This window comes from Otolemur garnettii, unplaced genomic scaffold (assembly GCF_000181295.1).
Source record: "Otolemur garnettii isolate 467f Iridium unplaced genomic scaffold, OtoGar3 scaffold00072, whole genome shotgun sequence".
NCBI classification, from domain to species: domain Eukaryota; kingdom Metazoa; phylum Chordata; class Mammalia; order Primates; family Galagidae; genus Otolemur; species Otolemur garnettii.
The window spans coordinates 4,330,315-4,347,245 of record NW_003852467.1 but is presented as its reverse complement, the minus strand read 5'-3'; the positions used below and the strand labels follow the sequence as shown (position 1 = coordinate 4,347,245).

General features: G+C 36.7%; 1 protein-coding gene across 1 annotated transcript in view; it reads right to left on the bottom strand.

Moving 5' to 3' along the window:
- Positions 1–16,931, bottom strand: part of DMD (dystrophin) — a 2,307,273-nt gene that overhangs the window by 1,799,613 nt on the left and 490,729 nt on the right. The window contains exons 3-4 of the mRNA XM_023515448.1: positions 15,932–16,024; positions 11,150–11,227 (exon numbers count right to left, since the gene is read on the bottom strand). Of these exons, the coding sequence (XP_023371216.1) occupies positions 11,150–11,227; positions 15,932–16,024 (171 nt within the window). The remainder of the gene's footprint in view (positions 1–11,149; positions 11,228–15,931; positions 16,025–16,931) is intronic.

Here is a 16,931-nt window from a genome sequence, read left to right as displayed (position 1 = left end):
TATCTGTCTTTGTCAGAGAAGGTTCTGTTCAAGTCTCTTGCCCAGTGATAGATGGGATTGGTAACTGTTTCTCTTGTTGTTGTTGCTGCTATGGCTGCTGTTAATTAATTTGTGTTCTCTATAGATCCTACTTATCAAGCCTTTGTCAGATTTGTAACATACAAATATCTTTTCCCATTCTGAAGGTTGTCTATTTGTTTGAATTGTTGGGTCTTTAGATGTGCGAAATTTTTCAGTTTAATTAAGTATCATGTATTTATTGTTTTTGTTGTTGCAATTGCTGCTAAAGTATTTTTCATAAAATCTTTTCTCAGGCTGACATCCTCAAGAGTTTTTCCCACATTTTCTTCTATGCTTTTTATTGTTTCATGCCTTAGATTTAAATCATTTATCCATCTTGAATCAATTTTTGTAAGTGGTGAAAGGTACAGGTCCAATTTTGGTCTCTTACATGTGGACATCCAGTTCTCTCAGAACCATTTATTGAATAGGGGTTCTTTTATTCAGTATGTTTTTGCTTGGTTTGTAAAAGATTAGATGACATTTAGAAACTGGTTTCATCTCTTTGTTTTCTATTCTGTTCCATATATCTATGTCTCTATTTTTGTGTCAATAATGTGCTGTTTTGATTACTGTGGACTTGTAATACAACCTAAAGTCTGGTAGAGTGATGCCTCTGGTTTTGCTTTTATTATAAAAATTGTCTTGGCTATAGGGAGGTTTTTTGTTTGTTTGTTTGTTGTTGTTGTTCCATATAAAAGGAATAACTATTTTTTTTTAGTTCTTCAAAGTATTGAGGTATTGCTGGTAGTTTAATGAGTATTGCATTGAATCTATAGATTGCTTTGAGTAGTTTAGACATTTTAACAATGTTGATTCTTCCCAGCCAAGAGCATGGTATATTTTTCAACTTGTTAATGACTTCTGCTGTTTATTTTCTTAGAGTTTCATAAGTCTCCTTGTAGGGTTTCTTCACCTCTTTTATTATGTATATTCCTAGGAATTTCATTTTCTTTGAAGCTACAGTGAAGGGAATTAAATCTTTGATTAGCTTTTTGACTTGGCTGTTGTTGGTTTATACAAAGGCTACTGATTTATGGACATTGGCTTTACACCCTGAGATATTACTGTATTTCTTGATCACTTCCAGGAGTCCTACGGTTGAGTCTCTGGGGGTTTCTAAGTATATAATCATATCGTGGGCAAAGAGTGAGAGTTTGACCTCCTTTGCCCCTTTATATCCTTCTCTTGCCTGATTGCATTATGTAGAACTTCCAACAGTATGTTGAATAGTTGTGGTGATAAAAGACATCCTTGTCCGGTTCCAGTTCTAAGTGAAAAAGATTTCAGTTTTACTACATTTGGTATGATATTAGCTATGAGTTTCTCATGGATGTATCAATCAATTTAAGAAATGTGCCATCTATGCATATAATCTTAAGTGTTCTTGATAGAAAGTGATGCTGAAATTTATCAAAGACTTTTTATGCATCTACTGAGAGGATCATATGGTCTTTGTTTTCCCTTCTCTTCCTATGGTGAATCACATTCATGGACTTGCATATGTTAAAGACGTCTTGCATCCCTGAGAAGAAGCCTACTTGATCATGATGTATATATTTTCTAATGTGTGGTTGTAATGTACTGGCTAAGATTTTATTGAGTATTTTTGCATCATTATTCATTAGTGAAATTGGTGTGTACTACTTCTTTTTGGTTGGGCCCTTTCATTTTTGTGGTTTTAGGGTGATATTTGCTTCATAGTATGTGTTAGGGAAGGTTCCTTCCTTCCCAGTGTTTTGGAATAGGTTCTGCAGCCTAGCTACAATCTAATATTTGAAGGTTTGATAGAATTCTATTGTGAAGCCATTTGGTCCAGGGCTTTTTTTTTTAATTGAGCAATAATAATAATAACAATGCAAAAAAGTAACATTCACTTTGTCAGAAAAGAGTATGTCTATTATAGCATGCTTTGACTCTGAGGTTCAGTATAGAGTCATCAGTTAACTTCTTATTTTTTTCCAAAGTCTCAAAAAATAGACAACTAATATTTATAAATGAAAATAAAGATAATTTCAAAAACTAGATCACGCCAAGTCTTATAGACAATAGAAAAAGAAGACTTCAAAATCATTCTATTGTATCCTCATTTATTATGCAAAATATGTTTGTAATTTCCCTTTATAATAATATATTTTTTTTCCAATTTTAATATCAGGTGTATCCAGATGAAGTAGCATGATTTTGAAGTATTTCTTCTTTTTCTATTGTCTATAAGATTGGCATGGTCCAGGGCTTTTTGTTGTTAGAAGATTTTTTTATTGTTTCTTCGATTTCAGTGCTTAATAATGGTCTATTCAAGAGATCTATTTTTTCCTGGTTAACTGTAGGGAGATAGTGTGATTCCAGTTATTAGCCCATTTTCATCACATTGTTAAAATTCTGAGCTAGAGTTTCTTGTAGTAGTCACAGATAATCTCTTGTATTTCTGTGGTGTTTGTTGTTATTTTCCCTTTTTCATTTCTATTGAGGTTATATAGAGATTTTACTTTTCTGTTTTTAGTTAATCTGGCCAAAGGTTTATCTATTTTATTTATCTTTTCAAAGAATCAATTTTTCATTTCATTGATTTTTTGCATGACTCTTTAGTTTTCAATTTCGTTTATTTCTGATAAATTTGGTTCTTTCTTTTCTTCTGTTAGGTTTCAGATCAGGTTTCTCTTCCTTTTCCATTTCCTCAAGATGATTCATTAGATTGTTGATGTGCTTTCTTTCTGTTTTTCAGTTGTAGGCACCTAATGTAATAATTTTTCCTCTTAAGATGGCTTTTGCAGTATCCCACAGATTTGGGTAACTTGTAGCTTCATTTTAGTTATGTTAGAGGAATTTAGTGATATCCTCCTTTATCTCTTCCCTGACCCTGCTGTCATTCAACTTAAGGTTGTTTAGCTTAGCAGGATATAGAAATCTGGGCTGAAAATTGTTTTAAGTAACTTAAAGGTAAATGACCATTATCTTCTGGCTTGAAAAGTTTCCCTTGAGAAGTCTGCTGTCACCCTGTTGGATTTGCCCTGCAGTGCTAGGGGATGGAGAACACATGCTGGATTTTCTGTATATGGTGGTGGTTGGAAGCCACTCTCTAGTTGCAAAGGAGACCAAATCTTGTCTTCTTGACTTCTTAGCCCTCAATCTAGGCCTGTGCATTCCATCAGCATTCAGTTCCCATGGGACCGGGGTGCCATAGCTCTTGCCAGACTTTCCAGGAGGCCTGTCAGACAGTGCCCCTTGACAATAAAGCAGCTCTCCCAGGAGGGGTGCAGGGGCACTCAGCTCATTCCAAAAATGGCTGCTCAAGGTCAGCAGGGTTCCAGAACCACATGTGCAGTAGGACTCTGAGAAGTGTTCCTCTCTCACAGGTGGTCTTTCCATAATGGTGGTACCCTGCCAGCAGCAATGCTGATGGGAGAACCATTGCACCTGGTGTTCAATCACGGTTGCAGGATGCTGTTAGCGTCTACTCGCTGCTCCACGGAGCCCAGTCCAAAATTAAAATACTGCAGGAGAACTCTTTCCCATATCCCTCTCCCTCCATGGGAGAGCTGGCCATGGGGCACCTGCCTTCCCTACCAGTTTTCCTCAGCTCCAGACCTCCTTGTTGACTCTGGAAGTTTCTTGCTGCTTCATTAGGTCCGAGAGTGATGTTTCTGTGCAGATTCCCCCAGCTAGAGGCAGCTGGAGGCCACTTTCCCCTGTCTTACCCCAAGTAGATGGCAAGGGTATGTCTCTAGTCTTCCATCTTACTGTGTGATTCGGAACACTTTGTTTTGTGTATGCCATCTGTTTTATAGCAGGAAAGTTAATATTACACTTGGCTTCACAAGGTGACTTGGAATTATATGATAACTCTATCAGTGGACATCTCAATGGACTAAAGATGAAAGGCTTTTTCTGTGTATAAAAGGCATCACATAGATCCACTGAGCTCTGACTGTTCCATAGGGATTCCTAATAGTTCCATTTCTAATAATGGCATTCCTAATAATGAAAGAGCTAGAATTTCCTGAGTGTATAGTTAAGAGCTCAGCTTTGGATTTGGTTAATTTAAATGAAATTATCACTCCTCTTGTAAATTCAACTTTGTGGGGGTTTTATACATAATGCACATGTATTTCACAGAAGAACTACCTAGTACACTTTGAAGTGGCAAGGAGCAGAAAAATCAGTTAAATCTATAGTTTATTTATATTACTCAGATTCTCATTGTTTGCTGCTAAATATGTTGTAATCTGACAATGGTGCATTAAAGGCTCTAAATATACATTCCAGCAATTTTTGTGGTTTTAGCAGCATTTCTCTTATGCAGTAGGTTGTATTATGTTTTCTTTATTCATTATAAGTTTCTTGGGTAAAAATCAAACCCTTTAAATACATTTTCCACAAGTTATTCTTTGTTATTTATGCTATCACTGATTTTTACAAGAATTTGAATTATGACTCATTTGATTTAAAACAGCATTTTTATTTTTAGTCATCACCTTCCTATTTAGTCACAAACCCTAGCTGTGGCTCACCATGCTTTCCCCGTACCACCCCTGCTCACTACCCCTCTGTTCCCCTTCTTTACTATGTTTTATTTCCCCCCACACTCAGTTTGCTCCACCTAGTGTGTTCTAATTCCAAATGTTTTTTTCATTTCAAGGTAGTTTTTTTTTTTTTTTTTTTGAGACAGCCTCAAGCTGTCCCCCTGGGTTGAGTGCCATAACATCGCAGCTCACAGCAACCTCCAATTTCTGGGCTCAAGTGAGTCTCCTGCCTCAGCCTCCCAAGTAGCTGGGACTACAGGCACCCTCCACAACGCCAGCCATTTTTTGGTTCCTGCCATCACTGTTGTTTGGCGGGCCCAGACTGGTCTTGAACCCATGACCTTAGGTGTATGTGGCTGGCGCCTTAGCCACTTGAGCCACCAGCGCTGAGCCTTGAGCCACAGGCACCGAGCCTTCAAGGTAGTTTTTATTGCTCTGCCTTCACCATCTTTTTGTAGATAATTCCATGGTTAACTTCTTACTTCCTTTAGTCACTGTTCATATAGCAAGTAAACCAAGGGGTCTCCTTCAACTTCCTCTGCATTCTGTTTATTGCTTCTTCATTCACTTACCTATCACTACATGGATTATCTATGTTTAATGTTCCCTGCTATGGGGCCGTAAGTTCTATGAAAGAAAGGGTTGCATTTGATTTGCTAACTTACTACCTGTCTATCACCTAGACTACAACCTGCCATACAGGGGACAATAACTAATGTGTGGAATGTAAATATACCAACACTATTCTGTTCAAGGTATGATTACTCAAAATCGCCAATTAATATCTTCTATCATTCATTCTAATTTGAATGTTTGTCATTTTGAAAAAGAATTTGAAATAGTCTTATCTATTATTTTATTTAATGTTCTTATTTCTTTATATCCTGCTCCAGGATTGTGTATTCACCAGAAACAGGACATCCAAACCCATCTTTAGGAACAAATCCTGCCCTTGAATATTCTCTGATTTAATTGTGTGTTTCTGACTTATAATAATAAGCAGAGATTAATAAAGTTGTACCTTAGAATAGTTTTATCTCTTTGATACTTCCTTTCATTACAGAATAATGAAGAAGTATGAAAGGATGATACATTTACTTTTGAACATTCACATTTCGTATCTTTCAGCCTGGGGCTAACTGAGGTGAAGGTTATTTTGCTGAGGGTTTGGTTTTTGCGTGAGAATGTCTTTTGAGTCTCTCTGCTCTCTAAACCTGATATCCCAGGTTTACGCAGCTCCTCATTAAAGCTCGGACTCTAATGAAAGCATTGTGGCAATTTGCTTTTGAAGGGCTACATCCTAAATTTAAGTTCTTATTTGGGGACCTTTACTGCTAAAACATTAGGGATTCCCTAAATTCTATACAAAATATGGCCTTCCCAGAAAAGATCCATATGTTGCCGTAGTCACTGTCTAATTCTGTATATTCACTTTCTTTTTGTCTACTCACATTCTTCACTAATTGCATATACTTACTTTCTTTCAACAATTACTTTAGAAAATATGAGATCTATGATCACTTGGTAAATATGGTCATTGACGTTTCAGAGGTGGCAAGGTCAGGATTACTTTTCCTTTAGAGGTTTCCTTTATATTTTTTAAAATTAAAGTATAATATACATATATAAAAGTATACATAATGGTACAGCTTGATGAATTTTCTCATAAGAAGTGCACATATATAACAATCATCAGGTTAAAACACAGAACATTAAGCATTTCTGAAGATTCTCTTATGTGTTTTACCCTTTCACTTCTTTCAAAATCTAAGCATTTCCCTAAATTTTAAAACCATAGAAACATTTGGCCTGTTTTTGAAATTATGGTGGCTATTCCTTCGGGCCTCCCTTCTTTTGCTCAAATCTCTTACAGGAGATTCATCCACCTTGTGTATTGTGTGCAGCTGTCCTGGGTTCATTTTCATTGCTTTATAAGATCCCATCATGTGAATGTACCATAGTCACTTCTAGTTTTGGCTATTACAAATAAAAGTGCTCTGAATGTTATCATATATACATATATTTTGGAAAACATAGAAACACATTTTATTTTTTTTTTTTTTTGAGACAGTCTATGTTGCCCTCAGTAGAGTGCTGTGCCATCACAGGTCACAGCATCCTCAAACTCTTGGGCTTAATGATTTTCTTGCCTCAGCCTCCCAAGTAGCTGGGACCACAGGCTTCCATCACAATGTCCAGCTATTTTGTTGTTGTTGTTGTTGCAGTTTGGCTGGGGCTGTGTTTGAACCCATCACTCTTGGTATATGGGGCCAGCGCCCTACTCACTGAGCCACAAGCGCTGCCCCCAGCTATTTTTGTTGTTGTGGTTGTGGTTGTCCTTGTTTGGCAGGCCCAGGCTGGGTTCAAGCCTGTCAGCTGTGGTGTATGTGGCCGGTGCCCTAGCTGCTGAGCTACAGGCACCCAGCCAGAAACACATTTCTGTTAGTTATATGCCTAGGAATGAAGCTGCTGAGTCATAAGGACTGTGCATTTTCACACTTAGCAGACAGTGCCAAACTTTTCAGTCGTTTTCTAAATTCTACTTCCATCAATCAGCTGTGGGAGTTCCAGGTATTCCTTATCCTCATCAACACATAGGCTTAATATTCTTTCTACTTTCAGTCATTTTGTTGAGTTTGTTTGGTATCTCGTCCCACTTTTAAGTTTCCTCAATTGCTACTGAGGTTAAACACTTTTTTTTTTTTTTGCAGTTTTTATGGTTTTACTTAAACACAAATGAACTGTGCACATGAGCTGTCTGTTCATTTTTTTCGCTGTGCAGCCCAGCATTGGTTAACTCCGACGGCCATCTGGGTTACTCTTTCCACAGTGGCTTTGCGGCTCTTGGAGGAAATGTTGTGCATTATCTCTGCACAGTAAGATTTGTTGCACATCAGCAGCACTGTCAGCTCTGTGAAGTTGTGGATGAGGAACTTCCAGAAGCCATTGGGCAGCATATGCTTTGTCTTCTTGTGGCTCCCGTAACCAATGTTGGGCATCAGGATCTGGCTCTTGAATCTTCTCCTGGCCCTGTTGTCAATACCTCAGGGTTTCTGCCAGTTACACTTAATTTTTACATATCGATCTGACTGGTGCCAGATAAACTTCTTGGTCCTCTTTCTGACAGTCTTCAGCCTCACGGGCTGAGGGTGATCATGATGGTGAACAGGAGATGGCTGCCACCTCCGTAGCTCGTGCCAAGGAAGAGGTGAGGTTAAACACTTTTTCGTATTATTCTTGAAGTTTTGAACACCCCATTTATGAAGTTCCTGTTCAGATTTCTTGGCTATTTCTTCTATTGAATTTTTAAAATTTAAAATATAGTAGGAAGGCTTGGTGGTTAAGGCACCAGCCACATACACCGGGGCTGGTGGGTTTGAACCTGGCCCAGGCCTCCTAAAACAACAATGACAACTGCAACAAAAAAAATTAGCCAGGCATTGTGGTGGGTACCTGCAGTCCCTGCTACTTGGGAGGCTGAGGCAAGAGAATGGCTTAAACTCAAAAGTTTGAGGTTGCTTTGAGTTGTGATGCCATAGCACTCTAACCAGGGTGATCAAACGAAACTCTGTCTCAAAAACCAGAAAAACAAAATAGGAGAAAACTGGCATACTCAATATTGTAAACATGTTAATTGTTCCCGAATCTATAGACTTAACTCAGTGTTGATCCTATTCCAAATGGATGTATATGGATAGTGAAAAGGTAACAGTAAAATACATATATAAATCCCAAGTGTCAATACTGTGCAAGAATATCTTGAAGAACAAAGTGGGAAAACCTACTTCATCAGATACTAGGATATATTATAAAAATACTTTCATCCACATGATGTGATGTATACACAAACAGAGCAATGAAAGTAAATTATAGTCCCGAAATAAACCCACCTATGTATTGGCAAATTTTTATAACACACTTAATATTGCAGAGCAATGGGGAAGCAGCAGGCTTTTAAAAAAAATAGTGTTATGTCAATTAGGTTCTAAATGAGAAAGAAATGGATTCTTAACTAATTCCTCATACTATACACCATAATCAATTTCAATCAAATGGTAAAACAATAATGCTTATATACTGCTTATATATAAAATAACCTAATAAATGATCATAATAGCATTGGTTAGTCAAATATTTTATAAACCAGGTACAAAAAATATATAAAGCAATAGTTTTTTTTTGTTTGTTTGTTTGTTTTAAATAAACTCCATGGGCTGGCCATGGTGGCTCATGCCTGTATTCCTAACACTCCAGGAGGCAGTGGTGGGTGGATTGCTTGAGCTCATGGATTCAAGACCAGCCTAAGCAAGTGCGAGACCCTGTCTCTACTAAAAATAGAAACTTTAGCTGGGCGTGGTGGTGCATGCCTATAGTCCCAGCTACTCGCAAGAGCTAGAGGTTGCTGTGAGCTATGATGCCATGGCACTCTACCTATGGTGAGAGACTGAGAGTGAGATTCTGTATCAAAAAATAAAAAAAAAAACTCTATCAAAATGAATAATTTGTCTTTATCCAAAATTACCATTGAGTAAAATGGTAATGCACAAAGAAGGTAAATATATTTTTAACTCATAGAACAAAATTCTGAATTAGAGTTTTGATGAAGTTCAAGTTAATTTTTCTGTTTTTGAATCTGGTTTCGTTATTTTATGTAATAAAATATCTATCTAAGAGCCATATAGATATTCTTATGTGCCTTATCTATTTTATTGCCATAATTTTTTTGGTTTTATGTCAAATCTGTGAAATCAATAATTATGATATATATAGGAAGTCTTACATATTCATAATCTATAACCAATACGTGAAGAAACAATACACTTATCAAACAAATTGCGTGGCTACATTAATGAACTATTTCATAGGCAATCCAATAGCTGATTTTTTTTTTTTTTTTGAGACAGAGTCTCACTATGGAGCCCTTGGTAGAGTTCCCTGGCATCACTACTCACAGCAACCTCAAACTCTTGGGCTTAAACTCTTGAACTCTTGCCTCAGCTTCCCAAGTAGGTGGGGCTACAGGCACCTGTCACAATGTCTGGCTATTTTTTTTGTTGTAGTTGTTATCGTTGATTAGCAGGCCCAGGCCAGGTTTGAACCTGCCAGCCCCAGTGCATGTAACCAGTACCCTAAGCACTGAGATGGGGGGCCGAGCTAATTTTTTTAAGTGACTTTTCTTTGTGTGTGGTGTCTAATTACATCAAATACATTGAATCTAATAATTCCATCAATTTTCTTTTTTTTTTTTTTTTTTTTTTTTTGCCGGGGCTGGGTTTGAACCCACCACCTCCGGCATATGAGGCTGGCGCCCTACTCCTCTGAGCCACAGGTACTGCCCAATTCCATCAATTTTTTACTGGTTTCCTTACTTCTATATCTTGAAATAGAATCTGCTATTTTGGTATTTCCAAGTGCATATCTTGTGCCAGTGTTCAATATTTTAAACAATTTTCACAAAGTAGATGATATTGATGTTTCAAAATAGTTGACTGGACTAATAATGAGGAAAGAAAACTAGCAACTATTTTATTCTGGCTGAAGAGAAATTCACAATATAGAGTTAACTCTCTTCATAAGATAATAAATAATATTTCTATAAAATAATTTTCACAGGTCAAAGGTGACAGTGACCCTAAATTCATAAAATCAACTGATTATTGTCCGGTCTCCACTTCCCTTCCATATCTTGTGTAATGCGTTCTCCCTGCCAGATGAGCTGAGAAACACTGGGGGGGATATATATTATTACTAATCTATCATTGTTTGTGGTTATTTTAAGAGTATGTGACCAATGTAATTGAATTTATTCATGCAAGAGAGATGTGATTATGAAGCTACTAAAGATGCCTGGTAAATGTACAGGCTGGTTAGAAAGATGATAGGGAAGAGAAAGGGGAACTGCCTCTAATGTAATAATAGAAAGGATGAGTCACAAAGTCCCTCAGATGAGACCAGAACTCTTCTGACCTGTCCCCTTACTTAGCTATGATCATTTCCTTTTTCTAACATAACACATATTTTCATCTAGTTAAACTAAACCAAATACAGGAGTAGAAAACAAATCTACATTTTGTTACTCTGAATGAAAACAGTGATGTTTCTGTATAATTGATCTACTTGGAGGTGGTGCTTAATAAATGTTGGCTTACTTCAAACAAAATTCATCATGATCAGATTTGAACACACTTAATACATAAAAAGTAATTGTCAGTATAATAAAAGCCATTTGTTGCACAGAACGATGCTATAGAAACTGAGTTCACTGCAGAACTTAATTTGTCCGCCAAACACAGCTAGCTGTGACAAGTAAAATCCGAAAACATCAGGGAGCAGACTGTCATGTCTAGGCCATGTCTTTCCCTGTCCTCTGAGGGTATGTGCATTTGTGTCCTGAATCACATTAACCACCAACAGACATGCGAGAACTAGAACAAGTACTCTCAAAAAATTGCTTTCATTTAGAAGAGAACATAAGGTGCTTTTTCTGCATTTGGGGCCTAAGCCCTCACTCAACCATGAAGCATTCTATCTCACAGCATCTAGACTCTGGTTAGGGTACCACTTACATTATTGTTTTGCAAGACCTGCAGTGCCTTGTTGACATTGTTCAGGGCATGAACTCTTGTTGATCCTTTTTCTTTTGGCTGAAAATAAAATGAAATTGTGTTTATTACCCAGCAGATAGACCAACAATTTACTAACAATGAAATAATTTATGAATGTCACTTTAAGTTTGAATCTTTTAAATGAACACAGTCTACGATGCAGCTAATTGTCCTTGGCCCGGTATGTTTTTAGCAAGAACCAACCACTCCCCCAGAATGATAGCATTTTTAATTTCACAAAAGCTATTTTGGGATGATACCTCCTTTATGGCATAGTCCAGTTGGGGATTACTGCACAGTTGCCAATGAGAGAGACATCATTGTGCATACAAATATTTGCTAATAAGGTAGTTAAACAAGTTAATTTCAAAACTTTTAGGAAAATTAAAGGGAGATTTGAGTCTACCCAAGTTGTATAATGACAAATAAGGTTAAACAAAACTGTTTCTGTGAATATTATCTTAATTGTTCTAGTCATTGAAGCTCAAAATCTAAATAATCTTTGTTTTCCTAACCCACATTCTCCATCCCCAAAGTCATATTTTGTCCTGTAATGTTCAAGCTAACATCTGCATAGCTCATTACAATATAGAAATTATCATTTATTCAGTTGTAGGGCTTTAGAAATTCCAGCTGTTATGATGCCTATTGTATTTATGCTTTCTGTTTTTGTTTCTTTTACCCCATGAGCGATTGCTCAAAACATATCATAACTTCCTTTCCTTCTCTCCTCCCCCACTGTTCTTCCTTTTATCCATCCTGCATATCTTCAACAAGGAAGTTCCTGAAGTGAGCCCACTGCCCATGCAAACTGCTTACAAAGCTCTCCTCTCAACCTTAGGGTGACTAGAGCTATTAGTTAAGGGCATGCACTACAAAGCTGGACAAGTTGCATTCAACTTTTAGCTCTGCCACTTTTGTGCCGTGTGACTTTGGGAATATTTATCAATCTCCCTGTACACCAGGTTTATCATCTGTTACAATGGAGTTAATAAAAACAACGGCTTCCTATATTTGCTGAGTTAATCCAATGTGCTAATATGTATAAAACTTTAAGATTATCACATAGTAAGTACAATAGAAATGTTTGCTATTATTATTGACTTTGTAGTATATACCAAGTACTCGGAAGGCCCTATTTCTAAGCTCTCTTGCAAGGCAAACAGTTTTATCCTCATTGGACAGAAAGTGAACCTCAGGGTAAGAGCTGATATATACATAGGTATACAACTGATAACCTGGTAGAGCCAGGATGAACATCGTCTCTGTGCCTGTACAATCAAAGATTTTCAACATTTATTTTCTTTTTTATTTCTCTACCTTGTGCATTTGCCAACTACATCATCTGCCTTTATACTTCTTGAGTTTTACTTCCATACTCTCCAGCATTGTTCCAGCCTTTCTCATGCAGCTCCTCATCCTAAAACAACTCACCCTTTGGGCTGCCTGCTGTGCAACCCAAACCAAGCTAACGCATCCTTCTCGCCACAATAACTTGCCTGATACTCTTTATCAAGCAGTGTTGATGTCTGGATTTTAGACTTCTTACAACTTTAAGGATAGCTGTAGGAACAGGAATCTACATTTTTTGCCTATGAGGAAATTTTCCTCCAAGAATATCCAAATAACATAGGTCACATTTTGGTATTTTTTTCCCCACTTCCCATCACAAAGAAGAAGAAAAGGAGGCCATAGAAAGACAAGATGTGAGATCAAAAGAAAAGCAACAAAAAACTGATCTGCTCGTGTGTGTGTGTGTAGGTGTGTGTCTATACACACGAGTCGACAGCAATTTTAGAACTTTAAAGTTTAGAAAACAATTACCCAAATCAATCCCCTGCTGAATATTTAGACAAAAGCTATGCATTACTCTTCAGCTGGTTGCAAAAGAATTGCAGTTGGAAGATTTAGTAGCATGTTCATTTCCTTCAAAGTAAAAATTCAAACATTAAATATACACATCTATATACACGTGTGCATATTTATGAGAAGCAAATATATTCTATTCATAAAATTAGCTACAGTTTCTGATCCTAAAGTGCAAACTTAAATCTGTCCCTATTAGAGTCTCTTTGGGGAGTAGTTCTAATTTTATAGTTGTAAGGCAAGTAAGTACCTTGTTTTAGCCCTGGGGATGTCCTTAGCCAGCAATCCAAATGCAGATGCTTCAAAGAAGGAAGCTAAGTTTTCTGTTCAATACTATACACAACTCCCATTAGGGGTAGAAGATGTATCTCTGCAGAAACTATTAGGATTCAAGAGCAGGTACAGAGAATTGGAGTTCTGAAATTGGGAGCACATGTGTACATGGGAGAAGAGATTTTGCTCTGTGGGAAAGGCAAATGCCTCAGACCAGCACTGACAGATGTGTGACTAGAATGAACAATAGATTACATAGTACATCTGGGCATGTAGTAATATTAGGCAATTTTCCCCAGTGCTGCATTACTCCACACTGGCCGATTCCATAACTATTTTGTTCACCATTTTTTCTTCAGTTTGTGTTACCTATTGGGCTCATTTCATCTTTGCATCTACGAATGTACATAATGAACATCTCAAGTTCTTCATTTTCTACTTCTTTTAAACATTGTGTCTATGTTACATTTGTTAACCTTGACCCAATTTCTCTGGGTGATGGTAGAGTTGCCTGAGTCATTGAAATGACCAGAGAGCAGAGCAACAGCACAGAGAAGTGGTCACACAGGTACCCAGAGGTAAAGAGATAGAAGCGTTTTGTGCACAGGGGCCAGGACAGGTTGTAGAACCCATGATTCTGAAATAAATTTCATAAACACGTGGGAGACAACTGGACTACCTTATTTCGTAACTGAAAGCAAGACTGACCACAAAATGCTAGAGATATTAGAAACGTGCAGAAACATTGTTTTCTCTAGCTGTGTGTATATATATTATGCATACATATATAACTTGCTCACATACCAGTCACAGGATAGGGGAGATTATTCACAAACATACCTCTAACCAGTGAAATTAAGCCCAAGTAAATATAATGCCCTCACATTGGCTAGAAGCATAACAAGTTCATCTGTAACGCAAACCTGAATTTTTTCACTTGACTAATTATTTCAATATATTGTTTTTTATTAAATGATAGCTGTATACATTAATGCAAACATGGGGTATAGTGTAGTGTTTCCATATACATTTTGAAATACTTTCATCAAGCTGGTTCACATAAATTTCATGTCATTTGCATAGGGTGACCGGAAAGATCACCTATATATCTGTCTAACAAGGGTACAAGTGAACTTTTCTAGAACTAGAATATATTGTTACATTCATATTCTATCAATCCAAGTTCAATCTTCTTGAAAAATTAAGTTTCAAAGTTTTATTTAAAAATATAATTTTTGATTTACAAATATATTCATATATATTATCTACTATATTGATATATATCTAATCTATATATTATCTAATATATTAATATATATTATCTATTAATATCTTTTTGGTTTAAAATACATTCATCTCATACAGTAGTTAAAGATGATTAAAAAGTGAAAGTAGCAGGTATATCTCTTCACTGGAGAAATCAGAATTTAATCAAGGTGACATGGCACAGGCACATAAATATGTACCAAAATAATAAAACAGTCAAAAGAAAAATAGGCATTCTATGGGATTTAAGAAGACAGAGAAATTAGCAAAGGCAATTTGGGAATGGCTTTATTGATAAGGAGAAATTAAGGTTTCTGGAGGACTGTTAGGGCAGACAGTATAGAGAGCAGAATAGACAACTAAAACAACATAGGCAAAATCCAGACATATCCGAAAGTCCGTACAGAGACCAACTTGGTTTAGCATAAATGAGTTGCCGAAGGCAAGTTAGGAGAATAGGACTTTTACTATCTTTTATTTTGAATAAGTGCTGGAGTTTTTATATTATTAACAAAATCTGTATGTATGTGAGCGTGTTATGTGTATGCGTGCGCGTGTGTGTGTGAGCATGCGTGCATGTTCAGGAGTTATAGTGAAAGGCAAAAGGAAGATATTAAGGCAATCATTTTGCAGGGCTAATTTGATATGCAGAATGGCTGTGACTGGAGATTGGGGCCTTAAACTCCACTTATTAGAATAATAGCACTCTAAGAAAAAGATTATTTCAGTCGGGAGATTTGAATTCTAGAGCTTTTTTCCCCATTCTGAGACTTTAATCAACACGACTTTATTGACCTCTAACTATGGATAACAATCATATCAGTCTCACAGGAATGCTCTGAAGTTAGAGGAGATAATATTTCTCCGCGGTAAGTTACATTCTCATCACATGTACATTGTGTATTGGATGAGAATGCCTAGAATTTATTAACCTGCCCCACAGTAATTGTCTTTATTTACAAATTAATACAGATTCATTCCCCCCAAATTGCAAAATATACAAAAGCACAAGGATAATTTTAAAAGTAACTATGTATAACAGCTTTATAAAGCCATTCAATAAAAAAGATACCAAATAGGAACAGTGAATGCCATCTCTAAATTAAAATCAATTATATTACTAAACATTTTCACTTTGTTGTTCTCAATATGATAGATTATGCCAGAATGAAAATAAGGACGTGAGATTGTTTGAGTGAGGAATGTCTTGTGATGCTAATGAACTCGCTACACAGTAAATTACTGACTGTTACTAGATTTCACAAGACTATGCTATTTGCCTCTGATCTGAAATTCTACTAAGGTGAATTTTAACTTTCTTAAAAAGAAGCCACGTACCAGTTTTTGCCCTGTCAGGCCTTCAAGGAGGTCGAGGAGGCGTCTCCCATCCTGCAGGTCACTGAAGAGGTTCTCTATATGCTGCTTCCCAAACTGAAATACAAAAGGTATGGAATTGAACAAAGCAACCTTCAGTTGCTCGGCTTCCAGGATTATGCCTTTCAACGCTTAAAGCTATACATAAGGATATTTAATGTATATACGCTTTCATCTGTCAAGAGTGATAACCATTCAATAAAAAAAAAGAAAAAAACATTCAATTAAAAAAAAAGAAAAAAAGAGTGATGGTTGATAAAAAGCGGTTCGAGTTTAAAAGCAAAACAAAGCTAAATTTGATCATTAAGTCAAATCTATCTCAATTGCTTCTGAATAGCACAAATTGGAGATCTATAGCCTAATTGATTTAGTCAATCCAACGTATTGAACACTGGTTCTATGAAGAAGAGAAATAAAGGGCTTTGAACTGTTAGGCAGTTTGGGGTGAAGAGAGGATTAAACAAAGACCATATTCAACTTTCCCTTGACAGGTGCACAAGAGTGAACTGTTCTGTGCATTTTGAAGTATAATGCACTTTCATAGCGTGTTTGACACACTCACTGCACAGACCATGGTTCCTCTGTATACACATTGTGGACACTGATTCACAATGGCCTGTTCTCATACTGAATAAGTCATATTTTAGGAAGTTCTGGTTTAAACGGAGTTGATGTAACCTTGTGAATATGTTTTCACTATTGTTCTCAGTTCCCTGATAAGGAATGATAATGAGGGGAAATAACAGTCACCAATACTAGCTAACATTTTTGGAGTAACTACTCTCAGGAGACACTCCACTACATGAATGGATCTTATCACTTTTGCAACATTTCGGTGAGGGCAGCATTAATACACCCATCTTGCCAACGAGACACTGAAAGTTTAAAAATGTGATCCTTTGTCACAAAACTATAATGGAAGAGAGTAAAGCCAAGATTTTGTCTCAGATCTGTTGACGTCCTG